Source organism: Cyprinodon tularosa, unplaced genomic scaffold, assembly GCF_016077235.1.
Source record: "Cyprinodon tularosa strain WSP-4 unplaced genomic scaffold, ASM1607723v1 ctg658, whole genome shotgun sequence".
Taxonomy (NCBI): Eukaryota; Metazoa; Chordata; class Actinopteri; order Cyprinodontiformes; family Cyprinodontidae; genus Cyprinodon; species Cyprinodon tularosa.
In genome coordinates, this window is record NW_024039405.1 from 344,310 (window position 1) to 366,975 (window position 22,666).

The 22,666-nt window shown below is 37.8% G+C and overlaps 1 protein-coding gene across 1 annotated transcript; it reads right to left on the minus strand.

The window, feature by feature from the left end:
* Positions 1–17,187: 17,187 nt before the first annotated feature.
* Positions 17,188–22,456, minus strand: LOC119799308 (cell wall protein DAN4-like). The gene is made up of 7 exons (XM_038309142.1): positions 22,149–22,456; positions 21,961–22,025; positions 21,633–21,811; positions 19,043–19,356; positions 18,126–18,187; positions 17,890–18,038; positions 17,188–17,783 (listed from the first exon to the last, which is right to left on the minus strand). The coding sequence occupies exons 3-7, from the start codon at positions 21,787–21,789 to the stop codon at positions 17,695–17,697; spliced, it is 771 nt and encodes a 256-aa protein (XP_038165070.1). The 5' UTR covers positions 21,790–21,811; positions 21,961–22,025; positions 22,149–22,456; the 3' UTR covers positions 17,188–17,694.
* Between the last annotated feature and the right edge of the window lie 210 nt (positions 22,457–22,666).

Genomic DNA, 22,666 nt, shown 5'->3' on the forward strand with positions numbered 1-22,666 from the left:
TTCTTGTTGTTGGAGTACCTGTTGTTATTGTTGGAGTAAAGTCTGTAGTTGATGGAGGAACTGTTGTTGTATGAGAAACATGTAAGGGTGTTTGCCTGAACTTGGTTGTTGTAGGATCAATGGTGGTTGTTGTAGGAGAGATTATTGTAGTTCTTAGAGCACTTGAGGTTCTTGTTGGAGAAACAACTTCAGGTGTCGGAGTAATTGTGGTTCTTGTTGGAGAATCGTTTATTGATGGAGTTACATTTGTTGAGGGAGCTACTGTGGCAATTGTCGTTTGTGGAGTAACTTGGACAATTGTAGTAGTAGCCATGGTTGTTGGAACAATTGTGGTTGTTGGTAGAGAAACAGTTGTAGGTCTTGGATTAACAGTGATTGTTGTAGGAATGACATTTTCTGTTGTAGAACCATTCATTTTAGTCATTGGAGTAACTGCAGTTTTTGATAAATGAGCCATTGTAGTTGCTGGGCTAATGGTTTTAGTTGTTTGAACAAAGTTGGTTGGGAAAATATTTGTTGTTGTTGGAATACCTGTTGTTTTTGTTGGATTAAAGACTGTAGTCGGTGGAGCAACTGTGGTTGTTCTAAGAGAAACATGTAAGGATGTTTGTCCAAACTTGGCTGTTGTAGGATCAATAGCGGTTGTTGTAGGAGAGATTATTGTAGTTCTTACAGTACTTGAGGTTCTTGTTGGAGAAACAACTGCAGGTGTCGGAGTAATTGTGGTTCTTGTTGGAGAATCGTTTATTGATGGAGTTACATTTGTTGAGGGAGCTACTGTGGCAGTTGTCGTTTGTGGAGTAACTTGGACAATTGTAGTAGTAGCCATGGTTGTTGGAACAATTGTGGTTGTTGGTAGAGAAACAGTTGTAGGTCTTGGATTAACAGTGATTGTTGTAGGAATGACATTTTCTGTTCTAGAACTATTAATGTTAGTCATTGGAGTAACTGCAGTTTTTGATAAATGAGCCATTGTTGTTGCTGGACTAATGGTTGTAGTTGTTTGAACAAAGTTGGTTGGGAAAATATTTGTTGTTGTTGGAATACCTGTTGTTTTTGTTGGAGTAAAGACTGTAGTTGGTGGAGCAACTGTGCTTGTTGTAAGAGAAACATGTAAGGATGTTTGTCCAAACTTGGTTGTTGTAGGATCAATAGTGGTTGTTGTAGGAGAGATTATTGTAGTTCTTACAGTACTTGAGGTTCTTGTTGGAGAAACAACTGCAGGTGTCGGAGTAATTGTGGTTCTTGTTGGAGAATCGTTTATTGATGGAGTTACATTTGTTGAGGGAGCTAGTGTGGCAGTTGTCGTTTGTGGAGTAACATGGACAATTGTAGTAGTAGCCATGGTTGTTGGAACAATTGTGGTTGTTGGTAGAGAAACAGTTGTGGGTCTTGGATTAACAGTGATTGTTGTAGGAATGACATTTTCTGTTGTAGAACTATTAATTTTAGTCATTGGAGTAACTGCAGTTTTTGATAAATGAGCCATTGTAGTTGCTGGACTAATGTTTGTAGTTGTTTGAACAAAGTTGGTTGGGAAAATATTTGTTGTTGTTGGAATACCTGTTGTTTTTGTTGGAGTAAAGACTGTAATTGGTGGAGCAACTGTGCTTGTTGTAAGAGAAACATGTAAGGATGTTTGTCCAAACTTGGTTGTTGTAGGATCAATAGTGGTTGTTGTAGGAGAGATTATTGTAGTTCTTACAGTACTTGAGGTTCTTGTTGGAGAAACAACTGCAGGTGTCGGAGTAATTGTGGTTCTTGTTGGAGAATCGCTTATTGATGGAGTTACATTTGTTGAGGGAGCTACTGTGGCAATTGTCGTTTGTGGAGTAACTTGGAAAATTGTAGTAGTAGGCATGGTTGTTGGAACAACTGTGGTTGTTGGTAGAGAAACAGTTGTGGGTCTTGGATCAACAGTGATTGTTGTAGGAATGACATTTTCTGTTGTAGAACTATTAATTTTAGTCATTGGAGTAACTGCAGTTTTCGATAAATGAGCCATTGTAGTTGCTGGACTAATGTTTGTAGTTGTTTGAACAAAGTTGGTTGGGAAAACATGTGTTATTGTTGGAGTAAGGACTGTAGTTGGTGGAGCAACTGTGGGTGTCACAGTAATTCTGGTTCTTGTTGGAGAATCGCTTATTGTTGGACTTACATTTGTTGAGGGAGCTACTGTGGCAGTTGTCGTTTGTGGAGTAACTTGGACAATTGTAGTAGTAGCCATGGTTGTTGGAACAACTGTGGTTGTTGGTAGAGGAACAGTTGTGGGTCCTTGATTAACAGTGATTGTTGTAGAAATTACATTTTCTGTTTTAGGACCATTAATTTTCGTTGTTTGAGTAACTGCAGTTTTTGATAAATGAGCAGCTGTAGTTGCTGGACTAATGGTTGTAGTCGCTGGAACAAAGGTGGTTTTCATTGTAGTTCTTGGAGAAATAGTTTTAGTTGGTGGAGTAATGGTGGTAGTTGTTGAACTGGCAGATTCAATAGGACTAGATGTAACAATGGTAATTGTAGGTTCAGCAGCTGTAAAAAAGTAAAAGATATTGTAGTGATAGTCAAATATGAAATTCTTCTAGTAATTGTATATACTAATCAATATTCCTATCTCATATTGAAAGAAATTAAATGTACTTTCAGACCACTAAAAATATAAACACCTATTTAAAATGTCAATGTACCCCAAATGTTGGTGTTTATTAGTTATCAATCTAACTAATAACTGTTTTTTCTTGCTTGCTTTAAAATATCACCCTTTCCTAAATTATTTTTTCAAAAGTTACTGCCCCATTCTGGTACTAAACAAAGTTCACCCATGTATCTTAAATGAGTGTAGAATTGTTGCTCACATTCCTTATTATGAGCATTTTGAAGAGACTCTAACTATTCATATCAGGACTGCTAACAGTTAGCCTATAATTGTAAATATGTATGCTTTAAGAAACCCACTGCCATCTATATCCAGCATGCACTGTAAAATAACTTGTTTAATCTCTCTATAAGATTTAAAGCATTATCTGATTTAAATATCATTATTTGATTTAAAGTCCCATATGGGACTGACAAACTGGTGATGGCTAACCAACCAGACATCGTGTTGATCGACAAACAGCAGAAAAAGGTTGTAGTGATAGATGTGGCAATCCCAAGTAACAGCAACATCAAGATGAAGGAACACGAGAAGCTTGAGAAATACCAAGGGCTGAAAGAGGAGCTAGAAAAGATGTGAAAAGTAAGAGCAGCAGTGGTGCCAGTGGTAATTGGAGCACTGGGTTCTCTGACCCCAAACTGGGAGAGTGGCTACAGCAGATTCCAGGTAAAACATCAGAGGTCTCTGTCTAGAAGACTGCAGTCCTAGGAACAGCTAAGATACTGCACAGAACCCTCAAACTCCCTCTGGTAGAGGACCCGAGCTTGAGGATGACACATACCACCCCACGAGGGGTGGGAAAATAGTTTTTTTTTTAAATTGGGATGTCATTCTGACTAGAGAAGTGTGGTCAGATGGTGACTAAGAGAGGGAAGGTAGCCCACACAGAAGGGATCTCACTCCCAGAAGGAACAATAGCAGATATTGAGGACAGCTACAAGTACACTGGAATCCCACAAGCAAATGGTAACCTTGAAGAGGTGACAAGGAAAGTGGCAACGGCCAAATACCTCCAACGAGTGAGGCAGATCCTAAGGAGCCAGCTCAATGGCAAGATAAGTATTGGGCAATAAATAGCTACGCTCCAGCAGTAATCAGATACCCTGCAGGAAAAATAAGCTGGCAAAAGAAGGAGGTACAGGCCACAGATGTTAAGACACGATATATATATATTTTTTTTTGTTCATGTGTTTCTTTTCATCTCTCTTAAGACAAAAACATTCAAAGAAGAACCACTTCAAACTTTGCATATATTACCTGTTAGAAATAGAAGATATAATATGCATCGTCGAAACCCCATTTTGACTTCAGTGTAGCCTGCAAAATCCAATAATACATATTGTGATCTACCAAAACTTGTACATAAACATTCAACCAAAATTATAAGCCCAAAAAATACTTTGCAAAAACTTTTCTTTAACTACACATGCTCATGTCCGCCAAGATTTAGCTTAAATATTAAATCTTAGCTATTTTTTTCCCCCATGCTGCAGCACATTTTAAGTCTTTTCATTACAGTAACAAAAGTTAATATTTTTGCTTGCTCTAAATGTTAAAATTCCAGGTGGAATAAAATATTTTATGATTTGCAAAATATATATACAAATCATATACCCCAAATTTTAACAATTTGAAACTTTTCCTTAACTGGGATTTAACGACCCTTCAGAACCCCCTAACAACCATTAAAACCCCCCATGTGAACTCCTTGGCCAATCCAGTGGGAGGGACCAGAGCAAATCTTCACGTTCAGGGGTCTGCTTCACAAAGCAGGTTTAACAAACTCAGATTCAAATCTGCAACTCTAAATGTGAGGAGAGGTTTTTGACACTATGCCCTAGTGTTTAGAGCATAGTGTTTGGAATCTTGAGGTTGTGATTTTGTAGCCTTGTGGGACCATCCTGATCTCGCAAGCTTTCAAGGTTTCACTCGCAGATCAGCCTGGAGACTCTCCGTTCAAGAAAATTTGCTACTGTGGCAGTTGTCGTTTGTGGAGTAACTTGGACAATTGTAGTAGTAGCCATGGTTGTTGGAACAACTGTGGTTGTTGGTAGAGGAACAGTTGTGGGTCCTTGATTAACAGTGATTGTTGTAGAAATTACATTTTCTGTTTTAGGACCATTAATTTTCGTTGTTTGAGTAACTGCAGTTTTTGATAAATGAGCAGCTGTAGTTGCTGGACTAATGGTTGTAGTCGCTGGAACAAAGGTGGTTTTCATTGTAGTTCTTGGAGAAATAGTTTTAGTTGGTGGAGTAATGGTGGTAGTTGTTGAACTGGCAGATTCAATAGGACTAGATGTAACAATGGTAATTGTAGGTTCAGCAGCTGTAAAAAAGTAAAAGTAAAAATGTGAGGAGAGGTTTTTGACACTATGCCCTAGTGTTTAGAGCATAGTGTTGCGAATCTTGAGGTTGTGATTTTGTAGCCTTGTGGGACCATCCTGATCTCGCAAGCTTTCAAGGTTTCACTCGCAGATCAGTCTGGAGACTCTCCGTTCAAGAAAATTTGGAGCCTTTCACCAAACGAACGTCCAATCAGCGTTGGCTTTGAGGCGGGTTGTGTCATGATCTGGCCTGTTTGATCTCCCCTAATTAGTAATTCCTCTCACCTGCCCTCTTCCTTCCCAGCCTCAATTATAATTTATTCCCCCCACCTGTTTCCTCTGGTTTATATTCAGTTCAGCCTGAGCATTCAGTGCCAGATCATTACTTGTCTTTCTGTTAGTCTGTCTGTTTGGTTTTTTGTCATGGTTCCTGTCCTGGATCATAGCAGCCAGTGGAAAGAGGGTTTTGGTGTTTGTCTCGTCTCCTGATCGTCCACTGTTCCTCCCCCGTGGAGTCCTCTGGGTTTTTGGCTCATTATGGGGGGAGGTTCAGTTTTTATCAAAGTAAGCCTGGCTCCAGGGAGGAGACCAGTTTAAAGTCCAGCTTCAAGTTCCGGTTCCTACGTCCTGTCTCGGCTACCCTCTTCCACTGAGCCTGCCTGTCTTCACCTGATCCTGTCTGCTCCTGTGCGTGACCACCTGGTCATGCTTCTGGTCCCAGTCTGACTCTGAACCCTCCTGGAAGCCTGTGCATGCCTGGAAGTCTGGATCCTGCCACCTGTCTCTGTTCCTGTCTGATCTGGATCCTGCCTGTTCCTGTCTGTTCTGGATCCCTCACCAGGATCAGCTTCCAGCATGACCTCTGGGACTGCAGCACTGGGGACACTCGTGGTCTGGACTGTTAACCAGAGTGCCTGAGATTGGGCGGTGCCCCGCCCCCCCCCCCGCCTGCAGTGTCCGCGAGCCACAGCTCCACTTTAGTTTTGTTTTATTTAATAAACGTTTGAACTTTCCTACTGACTGTCTCGCCTTGAATACTGGGTCCATCTGTCCTCAATACATGACAGGTTGAGGTGTGACGCAACAAGAAGCGCAACAGTTCAGTCTAAAGAACATGGCGGCTTCAGCCGATGAAACTAGCTTTAGTGTGGCTATCGAGCAAGTTTTATCGGAATTACAGAGTATTTCTTCACTGAAAGAAGAGCAAAACACTGCTCTGGAGGCTTTTCTCAGAGAGAAAGATGTTTTTGCTCTTCTCCCGACTGGTTTCGGCAAGAGTAGCCTGGCTTTTGGTTGTGTTTTTGTCGTCGCTCTGTTAGTACGTCATATGCTTCGTTGATCTGATTGGTTTATTTGGCCCGTCTATCACCAACATAGGCCAATCAGCTAACCAGTATTTTTGCCCCTTCCCAAAATTACTTCAACGGAAGGTTTCCAGATGGATATGCGGAGCAAATCCATCTGGCGGAGTCAGGTTAGTGATTTTGATCCCCACTGCCACAGACTGCCACTCGGGGTCTCTGAGCAAGACCCTTAACTACACACTGCTCCCCGGGTGCCCCATGATGGCAGCCCACTGTTCCCCAAGGGGATGGGTTAAATGCAGAGGTACATTTCCGCAATGTGAGTTTAATGAATTTAATTATTAAATTGATCTAGCATAATGTCGGGAACTCTGAGTTTTTGGTTTCACAATGGCCGTTATGTATTAGTTCAGTCAACTCCAAGTAGAACCATTCAGAGATTTTAGCACGTGCGCAACAAGTATGAAAAGCCATTATCAGTAGAGCACGGATTTGACGAGTCACCATGGCAACAGGCAAAAGGAAGTGCCTATTTCACCCCAATGGAACTACAGATTTTAATGAAGAAATAAAAAAATTAGAAAAGGTGAATTTGTTTAAAAGACAGAGAAATAGAGGTACAACTGCAAAGAAGAGGAAGATGGCGAAGGAGAAGATTGTTGCTCGGGTTAATGCATAGGTTTATATAAAGTGGGCTATGGCAGGCCATTTTTACATTTATTGAAAACACTCCTCTCTGTTGTTCCATTTGTAGATCACTAAAATAAGATTCTTCCAGATAAAAATCACTCTCCCAGACCTAACTGCAATAATATATTTATTAAATTACATTTCTGTTGCAGAAACTGAATTTCAGAAAGTAAAAAACACAAAATTATACTAGTAAGAAGTGGCCGTTCTTACATTTATCAGCTTGACTGAATATGTATTTATGGTATCTGAAATACATTTTTTCATAGTTAAAATAAGAAAAAAATCCTACCAGTAATTTTATGAAAATGGAAGTCTTAAATTAATTTATAGACATCCAGAATGTATATTCTAGATGTGGAGAATGTTATTTCTTTTATAAATGGTAATTTAAACAAATAATTTTTTTTTTCAGATATCAGGAATACATATTCAGTAAAACTAGTACATATCAAAATGGAAATATATCTATTTAGGTGAAATGTTCTGGCTGTGGGTGAAAATGAAGTCCAAAAACTAATATATAGAACCCGTGCATCATCATGGTTCCCTCCTCATGTTTATTCAGTCTTTTTTTACACAGTAAATACTAAGTGGCAATTTTCAGCCATGTTACGGATGTTATCATCCCAATAAATGGTTATTATTAGCAGCTATCAGGCCCATAGCATGGTTTCAGATTGTGCCAGTAGGCTCAGTAGGTTATCACTGAGGGAGTTTTAATCGTAACTCTAAAGTAATTTAGTTTCCCCGTGGAATTCATGAATCTATTTATGTGCAATCTGAAAATGATTTTAGTAGTTCTTCATGTACTTTAACATAACTTAATAAAAAGAAAATGATCCGCAGTTCGCTTATATTAAACAAACCAAAAACAAGTAATCTTATGCCCTGGGGAGAATGTTACTGAAACAGAGGTTGAGGAATCTCTCTTTGTGAAATGGAAAAGTCAGAGTTTCCCTGTTTTCAGGGTTAGAAGAGCTTTTTTTGGTAACATGCTTCTTGAAATGGATCCCAGTTGCCTAGATGGAACTTTTTCAAGCTTGACCATGACCTGGATGACTGAGAATCTTCACTAATAAAAAAATCTAAAAACATCAAAAACATTCATGACTAAAAGATGGTTCGATCAGGACCAAAAGAAATTAATCTTAATATTCTGGTTGTATTGAGTGTGGGGATCTTAGCTTAGCAGGAACCCAAAAGCAAATTATGTTGGTTATGCTCCTGTTAACATAACTGGGATGGTTCAAATTTGTTAATATTGCTGTGAATGAAAATGCAATATCCCATTTAGCATGCCTATTTGTATAACAAATATTAACAATGTAAAAGAAAAATTTATATATAGAGCAAAACAAGGATACATGGTGCAATGAGTTACCTCTATATTTTCAATTATTTGCAAAAGGGCATACAATTGTGCTTAAAATTGACTAAGGAAAAGCACAAAGATATTCTTATATTGTGACTAAAAAGTAAAAAAATATATACTCACCCTTAAATGAAATTAAGGGAGTTTTTAATTGCAATTTCAGTTACATCATAATACTCTCATGTTGCATTAATTTATATCTCTTTTAAGGAATGCTGAATATTTCCTCTGTAATTTTCCCATACCTTACTGATGTAGGATGATATCTTTCATTAGTGAGATGATTTCCAGGCTTAGATGTTAAGCATCCTTCTTGAAGTTGCTTGTAGAACCGACTATGTCAGTCATTATAAAGCCTAATGAGTTCCTGTTAAGTTTGTCTGTATAAAAATAACTATTTCTGCCTACTCCTATTATTCAAAGCAGTTACGTGCAAACCAAACATTGATCTATTTGAATGTTTTATCCACCTATGTTCAGCTGTATGTGAATCAGGCAAATGTTTAATATGAAGAATTTTAAAGAATGTTGTAGAAACAAGAGATTCAAAATGATAATGGAGATACTGGCCGTTTATTAAGTAAAGTGAAAGGTAACAGTTAAATTAGAAACTACAGTGTAATCGTCCCAAGACTCTTTCACTCCTTTCTCTTTCAAATTACTGGATGACTTGCAATTTCTGTTCCATTGCAACTGCTACACTGCTGATGCTGACTGTTATACAATTCTGCCTTGGAAAATAAGTGCACACATGTCAATGGACTTTACCTGAGCATACAACATCATCATCATCCTTATATGGCAAGGAGCTGGCCTGGGTTGAAAGTCCGCTTAGGAGGGCTTTTTTAGCTAAATATTTCTAATCAGAAATATTTGATATAAATACTTCATTTACAGTACCAAAACACTTTTATAAAAACAATTAAAACTTTTCAATTATTGATTTGTGAAAATAAAAGCTATATTCCATTTAAATAAAACTTATCAAAAACAAAGCACATCTCAAGACATTTTTGCAGGACCTATTGCCAACCCTGTTGTACACATTGCACTTATACCAGCACTATTTTGTTTGGATCCTGCTCCAGTTTCCTGCTTATTCCTCCTATACCTCCTCCTCCTCCATCATCCTTTCCCTCTGCATCAATTCCATGACCATGACTAACACTGGCCCTCTTTACTAGTAAAAAATTAGACACGAAACTACAATACAAATGACAGCTTAAGGCAAGCACTGCAGAAACAAAGTAAGTGAATTATGTTTGTGCATTTCGGGGACGCTTTTATCCAAAGTGACTTACAAAGTAGAAGCAATTTTACAGTTACCACCACAGGGCTGCCAACTCTCACCCATTGGGTGTGAGACTCAAGCATCTCAATGTCCTCACACCCTCACACTACGTATCCCCAATTTTTCATGCTAAATCATCATTAAATCATTAAAACTTAATTCCATTCCACTTATTTATATATAAAAATACCAAGCTGATAAAAAATCCATTCCGCGTTTTCAACACAACCTTAGTGCTAACACAGGAGGACATGCCAGCTTCATATCCAGTCTGTATTTTTGCACCAGGCCACCTATTCACAGCAGAGGTGAGGGACCTGCGCCAGATATGAAAAAAAATCTGGGATTTTGGAGCAGTTATTATGAGGTATCAATGGTGTAACGACACAACAATAAGCCCATTAAGCAACATTATCTGGGTCGGCCACATATGAAGTACATCACCCCTGATTTAGTCCCAGTTTTAGTCCATGTTTTGCTCACAAGTTAAATCATTGCTCAGTTTAGTGTATTAATCTCCCGTTGGATTTTAGGACTAATTAAACCAACAATAAACTAAACTAAATTCTTAAGGCTTTGAGGTATTCCTCTCAAACCCATAGTGTCCACAAAAATATATAGAACCATTGCATTTTATTTTTTAAAAGATCAGCCACCCAAGGAAAAAACAACCACATTCAGAGAGGAGGTGGAGAACAACTTGGGTTAGCTAGGATTGATAGAAGAGGAACCAAAAGGATGTTCTTATTTTATTATTACTTATCTTATTCATGTATTCTCATTTTGGCCCATTGGATATGTTCTAAAACTTTCCATCACATCTACCAAAAATCAAACATCCACAGAAGTGCTGTCTTGTGTCATGGTAAGTTTTTATTGAATCTACAGCCTCCTAGAAGGTCTGAATTGTTTAGCTGTTTTGTCAATTGTAAAAAAACTATTAAGATGATAATTTAAGATTTGTAATCCTTTGCCTATTACCAAATATTCATACACAGTTTAGTTTGAACAAGAGTCAACTTCAGTGGTTACTGTATAAGTGCCAGTTGTAAAATTCTTTCTTTAAAGTATATTTAAGATGCAAGTATTTTAGTAGGGCCCATACTGCTTTTCTTCAATTCTCTGAAAATCACCAGAGTATAGAAAGTAATGTATATTGTGTGAAAGATTTTCCACATTCCACAGTACAGAAAATAATCTGAAGTCAGGAAATTTAAAAGCAACTGCCAATATACCAAGCTCTTTCTATACAAGGAAATGCTAAAATGTCTCTCTGAAGAGTTCAAAATATCATCATGGGACTGCATCCGTTTTTTGCTACAGTTAACATGAAACTGCCAATTCTTTAAAAGTCCACAATGATCTTTGTTTTTTTGTACTGGTAACATCACTGTCTCACATTTTAACCTTCTGCCTTTATGCTGACCCATCCCCTCTGGTAATGAGCCAGAAAATGGTTGTTGGAACAGGAAATATTAACTGTGAGCACTGTGACATACTCCTTGGACTCCAGGCAGCCCACAGCATGCATCAATTCCAGGCAAGTTTGTGGAAGCCTTTAGCATACTGATGTGAGACAAACACAAGATTGATGAACTTCATACCTATCACTAACCTCTCACAACTATTAATGAGAACAATTTGATTAAAGTTGTTATGATGAGAAATTGTCTGGACTTTGGTCACAGGAACAATAAGGCATGCAGTGACAGAAGCCTAATACTGTGTTTTTAAGTGTCCATTACAACAAATAATAGGTCATATGGCCATGATGATTTTACTGGCTCAAAAAAGCATTCAGTCTCTGTGTTACTTTATGTCGAAGTCAGGGAAATATGAGGTCAGAACTGACGGAAAACTAACCTGGGATTAAAGATATGTGACACCCAGTTTTGCATTGTGTTTGCATTCTGATTTGAATTGTTCAAATATTGAAGATAAGCTGCTCACTCTTACTCAACAGATGTATGACTTCCTATGACTGTGTGCTTGATACTGGTGATGCAAAAGTATAGTTTTTGAATGTTGGTGATGTGAAGAATTGGCATTAAGATTAAGGTTGCACATTTTAAGACATTAAACATACTGTATATCCTTGTTTATCTTCAGTTTAGCCGGAGTTAGCAGATACATGTAGGGCCTTTGTGCTTGTTTTATGTCTAAATGTTTACAGCTGCCTTCCACCAGAGGTCTTCAACCTGTGGTTCTCAGATCCCACTGTCCAACTTTTTTTAGATGTTTCCTTACCTCCACACACCTGAATTATGTGGCAGTATGCCCCGTGGGCTCTGAACGTACCACGCAAGTGCCGAATCTAATTGGTTCTGGCACTGTCAGTAGGGCCCTCCATCACCTGGTCATCAAGTTTTCCTTCCAGGTTTAGACCTCTGTGTTTGCTGGCACAGCATGCCAGCTGCATACGGAAGCGCGCTTGATGATGCGCTTAAACTAAACACTGATCAAGCCTTCTTGTGGTAAGAAGTTTCTCACACCCTTATTCTCTGTTAGTCTAGCCTTAGCTCAGCTTTACTGGTATAGCCAGGTGTCCCATACAAGCTGCCTGATTCTGCTCCCTGCCAGAGACATTACATAGAACTCTAAACTCCAAACTCATCTTTGCTTCAGTGTTGCTCATTCATGTAGTGGCTGGAGCACGACTGTAATTTAAACATACATGAAATAAACTGAGACTTGCTGAAAAAGTAGCAAAACAAATAAATGTGTATTTTTTATGGATAATTGAAAATTTTATGGATAAATTAAAATTATCACCAATAAACTAAATAAATAAGTAAAGAAATAAAATCCAAAAAATCTTAAATCTTACCTGAATTTAATGCAAAACTACGGATAAAGACTTCTCCAAAATCTGTCCTGTAGATAATGTCGTACGGTAGAGAAAGCAAAATAATTGAAAATAAAGGAAAAAAAAACATATAACAATTACTTTTCAATACTATAAATTCTCGATCTCCATTATTATATAACCATTAAAAATATATTTGAATGGCACTTACAGCTGCTATGACTTTTGGCGCAAGAGCCTTAAACTGTGGGGTGTCTCTGTTATCAAGTTCTTCAACATATGGTTCAGAAATAATTGCTTCAACTACAAACACTCGAGCAGGACCTTTTGTTGTTGTAGCCGGAGCAGCTGCCGTTGTGGTTGCAGCAGCTGTGGTGGTTGGGGTTTGAGTTGTTGGAGTTGTGGTTTGAGATGCTGCTGTTGTGGTAAAAGTGGCTGTAATGGTGGTGGAATCAGCTGTTGTTTTGATCGGGGAAGCAGCTGTTATGGTTGGACCCTCTATTGTTGGAATAGGAGCGGCAGTCGTAGTACGAACAGCCTTTGTAGTATGAGCAGCTGTTGTTGTAGTAAGAGCAGCCGTTGTGGTAAGAGTGGCTTTTTTTGTAGGGCCGGATTTAGTTGTGGTTGGAATGGCTGTTGCAATAGGGGCCACTGTAGTAGTGGTGGGAGCAACTGTTATAGTAGAAGCAGTAGTTGGTGTAGTTGAAGCACCTGATTTTGTGGTCAGACGAGCTGTTGTTGTGGGTTAAGAGAGTTTTGTTGTGGTGGTAGGAGGAGCTTTTGTTGTAGTAAGAGCAGTAGTTTTGGTAAGAGCAGCTTGTGTAGTTGTAGCAGCAGCTGTTGTTGTGGTCAAAAGAGCTCTTATTGTGGTAGAAGCAGTTGTTGTTGTGGTACAGTAGGAGCAGCTGTTGTTGTGGTAGATGCAGCTGTAATTGTGGAAGAATTGCAGTTTTGGTAAGAGCAGCTGTTGTGGTAGGAGTAGCTGTTGTTGTGGTAGGAGGAGGTGTCGTGGTAGATGCAGCTGTTGTAGTGGTAGGGGCAGCTGTAGTTATGGTAGGAATAGCAGTTGTGGTAGGAGTAGCTGTCATTGTGGTTGGTGCAGCTGTTGTCATGGTAGGTGCAGCTGCCACTGTGGTAGGAGCAGTCATGGTTGGAGCTGCTGCCGTGGTGGTTGGAGCAGCGGTCTTTGTGGTAAGAGTGGCACTTGTTGTGGTAAGAGTGGCTGTTGCAGAATTTTACCAAGGTCAACAGAAGCAGCTGTTGTAGTGTTAGGAATTAATCAATGTTGGTTTTGTATCATTCTTATCTTTCAGTATGTTTTGATTTCAATTAGAAGCATTTTCTCATCCATTTCAATTTTAAGATAACTCATTCTCCATTTCCCCCATTGTAAAACTTTGCGACTTAACTCAAGATCGACAATGCACCTGGTAAAATTTAGAAACTGAAGTTAATGTGGTTTATACAGCAAAGGAAAATTGTTTCAATATTGCCACTGACTTGAATTAAGTTGTTTGAACCTAATACTTCAATCAGATAATAAAGCTTTGGTCTAACTACATGAAAACTGTCTTTGCCTAATCAATCAAGCAAACACTGTTTAATTACTTTCTCCACATCATCCGATAAAATAAATGAAATACAATAAAATAAATTAAAGTTTCAAGTTACTGGAACCCGAATTCCTGAATTGGACTCAGGAATGTGTTGCTTAATCTGTAAAAAAAAAACAACAATTTATCTGCATTATGCTAAAACAGATCTATAACTCTTCATGTTTGAGTAAACATTTGCAAAGATGATATCAAAATTTGCCTTTTAGGCTTTTGCTTAGGCTATTATAAGCAAGGGTAATCCAATCCAAGGAGGGTAATCCAAGCTGTGGTCAGATGACATGTCCAATAAGTGGGATCCAGGTAGCAGCCCGGACAAATAGAACAGGCAAAACTCAGAGGGGCAGAAACAGGTCAGAAACAGGCAATGGCAGATATCTGCCTAAGAGCCAGGAACCCTCTGGAGGCCTCTCTGCTGGGAACAATAGGGCTGAAAACTCAGATTCATTCCTTGGACAATCTCTTCTATGAGCTACACATTAGGAAATGTTTTGCCACTCCAACGTTTCGAACAATTTAGCATTGCCTGCTAATAACGAGATCACGTACGTCATCTTGGCAAGATCAGAAGGAAACGCGGAAGGCTGCAGCTTAAAGTGGATCTCGCACTGGGTTAAAAAGGGGTGTATGTTCTTCCGACTCACCCCTAAATAACTACGTGCTCGACAAGCGAGGCTCTTGGCCGACCCCTCTAGCTGGCCGAAGCATGAGCGTTTTGGTCACTGATCTTTTTTTCCGCTTTAGCCCCACATCCATTCGACCCCTCCCCTACTTAAATCCTCAAGAGTTTTCTTTTTGAGTTTTCAGTTATACTTTTATTCTTGTCTAGTTTATTGGTTTCATATTCATTTGGTGGTATTCTAGTTTTTTTTTTTTGAATTCTTATGCATTTCTTGTTTACCCTCTGTTAGCCCTCTTTTGTCATCCTCCTTCTCCTAGCTCCCCTCTAAATTCTTCTGTCCACACCTGCTCCCAATCTGCTGATTAGCCTGGTTTTTGTTTAGTCTCTCATTTATTCTTAAGACAGTTTAAGACATCCTAAGACAGCTAATTTCTCTGTTTTTCTTTTTTTATTGAAATAAAACACTGACTAAAATTTAAGGCTTCTGAGGTATTAATGCACCAATTGTATTACCTAACAAAAGAGAAAATTGTACATATAACAAATGTCTAGACAAGGCAAAACAAATCTATACTACAACTCTGCAATCCTGCTTTAAGTTGTTGAAAATATGACAAATTTACAACAGTAGAAGGAAGTTTTGTTATAACACCCTGGATCTTAGAAAATGCTAAACAGATAAGAGAACTTAGTGAATTTATCTTCTAGACCAGGTGTTGAGACCCTCAGTTGAATTAGGATAATGATGGGGACATTCAGGAAGAATGTTTGAGGAGTAGAAGCACTCTTGGACTGCTGTTGGATTCACACTTTTTTTATGCTTTCTTGAAATCTCATCTAAAGATTAAAGTACAGTATTTTATTCTTTAGAAGGTAACATTCCTGTAAACTAACTTTATCATGTCCACTGTCAGAAAAAAAAAGAAATCTTCTGAAAGGATGGAAAAAGCAGTCATAGGCACTCAAAGGCAGAGACCCCATCTGCGGAAATTCAAGTTGTGCTAGGTTCTAGGTGCTAGTTCTGAACTCCCCCATGGGTAGCATTAACTCTACTATGGCAGATCACAGGCAGCGTATTTGCTATTTGGATGGTGATACAACTACCTCAGACACTCACATTTAATGCTTTCATGTTATTGGCTTACCACAGGTAGAGCTCATTGTCTATCCGCTTTTCTTTTTCTCAGGGTTTGTCCAAAGACTTTGGTCATGACACACTCCCCTCCCCTCCTGTGATAGACAGTGAGCATCAGACCCCTGACTTCAAGCCCCCCTCAGGATTGCTCCCTCGCCCTCTCATCCTGCACTATCCTAGTACTTCAATTTGTTCCTCTCTCTATGACATGACTGTTCCTCAAACAAATCATATTCAGTTTCTTAGTATTCCAAAGTTATACATACGTTTGTGCACAAATATGCATACTGTATGTGTAGTGGTATCTCAGCCCTTATACCTTATATTAGAAAATGTTCCCTGTTTTTTCCAGTGCATTCTATTTTCTGTGACCGGTTTTAAAGCGTTTATATCTAATAACTCAGAATGCATGCACCTTGTTCATTTAATGGACATTTTGTGGCACCAAAGCACAATTAACACAGATATAGCAGCATGTCAAAATGAGAAGATGACAAAGCAGCCACAAGCAAGTATGTCTTTATTACTGCTGTTAAAAAAGTCCTATTATTTTCAAGGATAAAAAAAATACTTTGAGTCATGTTTGAAGTGATGCAGCTTGGATTTTGTTTTACTCACCCAATTTTCAATTATATATTCAGAAACTAGAATATGTTAGCTTTCAAATGATGTATCACACATGTAATTTGGGCTTACAGTTCCTTATAGTTTTTTGCTTTTCCATTTGGGATGCAAAATAGGTGAGAATTTCCCAAAATTAGGAGGCTAGAATGGGCTAAAGATATTTGTCTAAGCTAATGTCTCTCCAGATGTATACGCAGCAACAATTTGGGAGGCATGTAAGGCTTATTTTTGGAGGCAGAGAAAAAATTTGAATCAGTATATCTTAGAAAAACAGCCACACAAGAATATCTTGCCCTATCTATTGTTAGGCTGTCCCTTGCCCCAGACCTTAGAAAAAAGGTTGTTGATAAAAGGGGTGGAATTGGACTCTCTTACCTCTGATGCAACTGGGACATTATTATTTAAAAAAAAACTGTTATTATTATGAATTTTGTGCCAAGTTCAACAACATTGTTACTTATCAAATTTAGAAGAGACCTTTAACCCAGAACATTGCTCAAGTTAATGTATCCCACTTGACATTGATAATCCATAAGCCATCAACAATAAGTTCACAGACTTCCATTGTACTTTATTCTCCTCAGAGTGTTTAACCACTTAAGCTTATCATGAAAGTTTCTTTGATAGTTTCACTAACCCTAACACTGACCTAGAATCAGCTGCCTAATTAGATAGACCCCTAGACCAAAGTTTTTATCAGATACCTCGGGTTCTTTTTTGTCATGAAATTAAATGAGAAATGACAGTGAATATCTGTGTAAATATATTCCTTTAATAAAGTTACATATTTTATAAACATGATCAAACATTTTTTTTCTCATTTGCTTCATAATATATGTTGTTATACAGAAAAGTTTGCACTATATTTGACCAAATTATAGATACAGAATATATTTGTAATGTAAATACAATAAAAAGAGAAAGATCAACAGACAATCATGGAGGGCATTACACAGACCACTTTGGTTTGAATTACTTTGCATTGATCAAAAAGGGAGAAATATTGAGGATTGCATGAAAAGTCTTGAAACTAAACAATCCCTAAGAAATTATCTTAATGTTTACATTTAAGGATGATTATTTATGTTACTGTCACAAACTTCACCAACATATTTGGATAGGCTGGCATTCTAATTGCAAGAACTATTGTTCTATGGTATCAATAAATCAATAAATACTTAAACGTTTAAATTTATGTTTAATTCTTGGTTTCCAATCAGGACAGCATCCTTCATTCCCAGGAATCCAGCAGAGACTTTATTGCTGGCTTGAGAGAAGCCATGAGAGCAAGACCATGCAGAGTGCAGTGATGAGGCTCATATTGTGGTTTACTCCACTTGACACCTCTGTAAGTGTAATAAAGAACACAACATTATTTCAACAAACTCCACAGTGACATTATAGGTTCTAAAATATTCCTTTCTGTTGTAATAAATTTTGAATTTTGCTTACGTGTGCCATCCACAAAAATGGAACTTGTGTCAATGTTGAAATCTGTGATGTTTGAAGCTGCATTGACCAAAACCTCTGATATCCGAGTGCCATTAGGGGCTGATGCTGCTGCAAACCTGAGGTCAATGTTGTTGATGATTGACCCGTTGCTGCAAATATTTTAATATCTCAGTTAATCTGTGGCCGTTTCATTATATTTATCAGAATTTAACCGTCAACAATTCAACAAATCCTACCTAAATGAAATCACAAACAAGTTTCGGAATGAAGAAAACGATCGCCGATAGACTGGTTCAAGCTGTAGAAAAAAAAGAAAAGAAGAGTTTTCTATGAATAGTTCATTTGCATAATTCAAAGTGTAAACAATCACAGTGATTTTTCGGAGGGAAGAAAACTCGCACATAGACTGGTTGAAGCTGTAGAATGACAAAAATGGAAGTTTTCTATGAATAGTTAATTTGTTAAAGTGTAAACTGGAGTATATATATATATATTTTAAAGTGTATAATTTAATGAGAGAAACAATCTACTTAAAATCTATAATCAATCTTTTTACTTTCATTATGTTAATGAACTATTCAGTTTTTATCATTACTTCATTAACACAATTCAAAGTGTAAAAAGAAGTATGAGTAACAATTTAAATGCATAATTTAGAATTTGAAGAGTTACTTCTGAACTTTTGAAAAGTTACTGATCCTTCAAAGAAGCATGATTAAATCTTTTCAAATCGTATGCTTTTTGGCGCTTAACATCTTTTCAGTTATTATAGAATGTAAAGATAGAACTTAATGTTTGTAATTTGTCCATGATTCTTGCCCTTTGCAACAGATTCAAAAGGATGGGGCACCGTGAGGCTTCTACAGTAGCTGTTTACAGATTGAGATTAACTATTTGGATTTTGATTATGCAACACGGTTTTATTTAAAGCACAAAGGACTATACAAACTTTGATTGCCACCTTAGTAATAAACAAGTTTTACCGTCTGGTCCAGTCAGTTGTGATTTTTTGTTGACAAAATTACGTGGTTTCTTTTAAAAAATATTACAGATCCTATCATTCCTAAAATATAGTTAAATGCAAGATTATTTTCCTGTTTATTTAGCAATAGTGATGAAACAACTTCACTTCCAGCTAAAAAAAAAGACTTACGTTGGACTTCAGAAGTTGAGCTCGATTTCGAAACGCTGCAGACGAGGAGTCTAGCAAATCATTTGTGAAGGTCTCACCAGCAGACCTAAAAGTCAGTCGTTTTGTTACTGTTGCCTCCACAGTAGTAGCAGTTGTTGTGGTAGGAGCAGCAGTCGTTGTGGTGGTAGCAGCTGTTGTTGTGGTAGGAGCAGATGTTTTGGTGGGAGCAGCTGTTGTTGTGGTGGGAGCAGATGTTGTGGTGGGAGCAGCTGTTGTTTTGTTTGGAGCTGCAGTAGTTGTGTTAGTTGTTGCTGTGGTGCTTGGCAGAGGTGTGCCTGGAAGAGAAAAAATAAAAAAGATGTTATTGTCATAAATACTATCTTTCCAAATCAATATGTACAGTCATTGTTCAATTAATCTTTATCAAATAAAATGAGCAAATCAGTAAATTCTAGTTTTTGTCAAGTAAGGTAAAATCAAATGTAAATGGTGTAAATTTTATCATGTTTTGTTTTTAATTCTTTCGAAACAAAGTGAAATTTTATTGTTTTACTTTTACTAAATATTTCTAAAAATCTGCCTCCTGAGACCCACCAATTAATTTCTGTCCTCTGTACTGGCCATGATGTTTAGAGCTCTGATGCAAAACTTTTCATTGGAGTCTATATCAGCCCCACTGTCCTTAAAAGAGGACATCCTGCAACATTTATGGTTGTTAGGCTAGCAAAGCACAATTAATATGATTTCAAATTGGTGGGAAGAACTGCATACACGTTATTTGGCAGTAGGCAAGGTAAGTGATCTAAAGAAAACATAAATCTATATCTTATAATTAGGCTTACTGTTTAAGTTGGTAAAATGTGTGAAATGTACAGTAACACTAAGCCTGACAAAATGGAAGTTTTATTCAATATCTTTTGTAGAGGACAGTGGGACTTGCTGGTGACTATTTTCAACAATTTTTCATACATAAGGCATAAAAGTTTTTAAATTGCGGTAGGGGGGCTCAGACACCGAGATGCTAAGAAATTTGTCCAAACAGTTGATTAGAAAGGTGAAACTTAGTACAAATTATGTTTTTACTTTGTGAAACTCCTGTAGTAATGCTACAAGAGACAAAGTAAAAAGCATCACAAGCATGAATGAAAAGCCATGTAAAAGCTGGGGGTAATACTTTTTTAAATCAGTATCAACAAATGGTAGCTTGTATAATTTTACTTGGGAAAAAGTATTCATTTTTTGGTGGTGTTTCCATCAACATTTTTGTGGGCACATTTTGAATCATCACATTAGAAAAGGTTGGTAAAAATAGCGACATTTGACACAACTTCCTCTTTTTGGCATTAGCATTACATCTCCTGCTCCATGTCTCCACAGAATGTAACATCACTAAGTTATTAATGTTACACTAACTCTAGTTTATTTGATGGAAAGGTCACAACTTAATGCACTACAGATCAGTTGTAGATCTGCTGTAGTTGAGTACAATAAATTTTAGGATAAATCTCAAACATGTAATAATGACTGTTTATTGCCAAATATTATATTTTACCTTTAAATTGGACCATTGTTTGAAGAGATGTGAACTTTAAAACGGCACCAAGTTTGTTACCAGATTTAGGAATAGCTTTGGCCTTCAAAGTAACCATGCATACAGAATCAGATACTGTTGGTTCCCAGCTGCAGACATACTGCCTCTGTCTTCAGGATACTTGTGCAGGCTGTGGGGATTGAACCGGGAACTTGCAACCTTCTCGAAGCACAAGCGCACTGCTGTAAACACTAGGCCGGCACTCCCCTCCAGCTAAAGGAAGGGGAGTACTGTGGGGTCGATCAGGGTTGGTCAAGGTGTCTATTGTGGGAACAAACTAATGAGTGGGAACAAACAACTGTCGGCCTCCTCTGGATAAATTCAATGATAAATAAATGTTTGAATGTAATCTCTAACTCCTGCTTAATCATAATTTCTGTTCTTTGTTAACCTATGGATGCTGGGGAGGTGACACAGGGACAAAATCTCATTACTTCACTTTAACAGATGTTATACCATTTGTGTCACACATGTCTTTAAACTGTCTGATACATAAAGCTAAGTCAGCCCAACAGGAATCTTGGAAAACAGAGAAGCCAATACTGCAGACATTTTGACTTCATGTTTCTAACGAGCTTAAGGACCGGATTCTTAGTCACAGAGTAGTCCAAAACAGCGTTTTGAGAGTAATTATGGTACATTTTCTATATAATTATATGTTTTCAAAAATAATGATGTACTTTGAGCATTCCGAAAGTGAAGATACTTTTCTTAATGTTTTACATTTAGAAAAGTAAACTGTATGCAAGTCCTAATGTCCAGGGAAATATTCATTTAATACAATCTAAATAAAGAACACCCTACAAAAAACAATTTGCATGATGTTATTTTCAGCCTCAGTACTTAATCATAATTTTAAAAAATCAGTTTTTCTTGTGGGTCTCAGCAAGCTATTTAAAAAAAGTTGAATATTAGCTGTGTTTATCCATAGTCACACAGAGACAGAGAAAAACAGGTCATGTTTAACTAAAGGCCTACATTGCTCTCTTTGAGTACAGTGTTAGACTTCTATTTACTTACGTGTAACATTGACGGAGTCAGCTACGAACGATACATTAAAGGTAGTCGAGTTTATTGCCTCTATTAAGGTGTTTTTTACAGCTTCATCATCTGGAAGGTTCTGCATTGGTGTGGTTTCATTAAACTCCAAACCCATCTCTGCTTCAGTGTTGCTCATTCGTGTAGTGGCTGGAGCACGACTGCAATTTAAAGATACATGATATAAACTAAGGCTAGTTGAAAAAGTAGCAACAAAAATTTGTAAATTCTATGGATTAAGTAAAGAATTCAAACTTAATAAGGAAAGAAATAGAATCAAAAATACAATCAAAAAAATTTTGAATCTTACAGGAATCTAATGACAAAACTACGGATAAAGATATCTCCAAACTCTGTCCTGTAGATTATGTCGTACTGTAGAGAAAGCAAAATAATTGAGAATTAAGAAAAAAAGATATAACAAATACTTTTCAATGCTATGCATTCTTGATTTTAATCATTATATAACCATCAAAAATATATTTGAATGGTGCTTACAGTTGCTGTGACTTTTTGCTCAAGAGCCTTAAACTGTGGAGTGCTTCTGTTATCAAGCTCTTCAACATATGGTTCAGTAATAATTGCTTCAATTACAAATACTCGAGCAGGAGCCCTTGTTGTTGAACCAGCAGTTGATGTAGTTAGAGCTGCAGTCGTTGTAGCCGAAGCAGCTGCTGTTGTTGTTGTAGCGGCTGTTGTTGTGGTAGGAGCAGCTGTTGTTGTAGGAGAAGTAGTTGTTAAGGTGGGAGCAGCTGTTGTAGTGGTTGGAGCAGGTGTTGTTGTGGTGGTTGGAGCAGCAGTTGTGGTTGGAGCAGTTGTTGTGGTAGGAGCAGGTGTTGTTGTGGTAGGAGCAGCAGTCGTTGTGGTAGGAGCAGCAGTTGTTGTGGTGGGAGCAGCTGTTGTTGTGGTGGGAGCAGCTGTTGTTGTGGTGGGAGCAGCTGTTGTTGTGGTGGGAGCAGCTGTTGTTGTTGTCGGAGCAGCAGTTGTTGTGGTGGGAGCAGCTGTTGTTGTGGTAG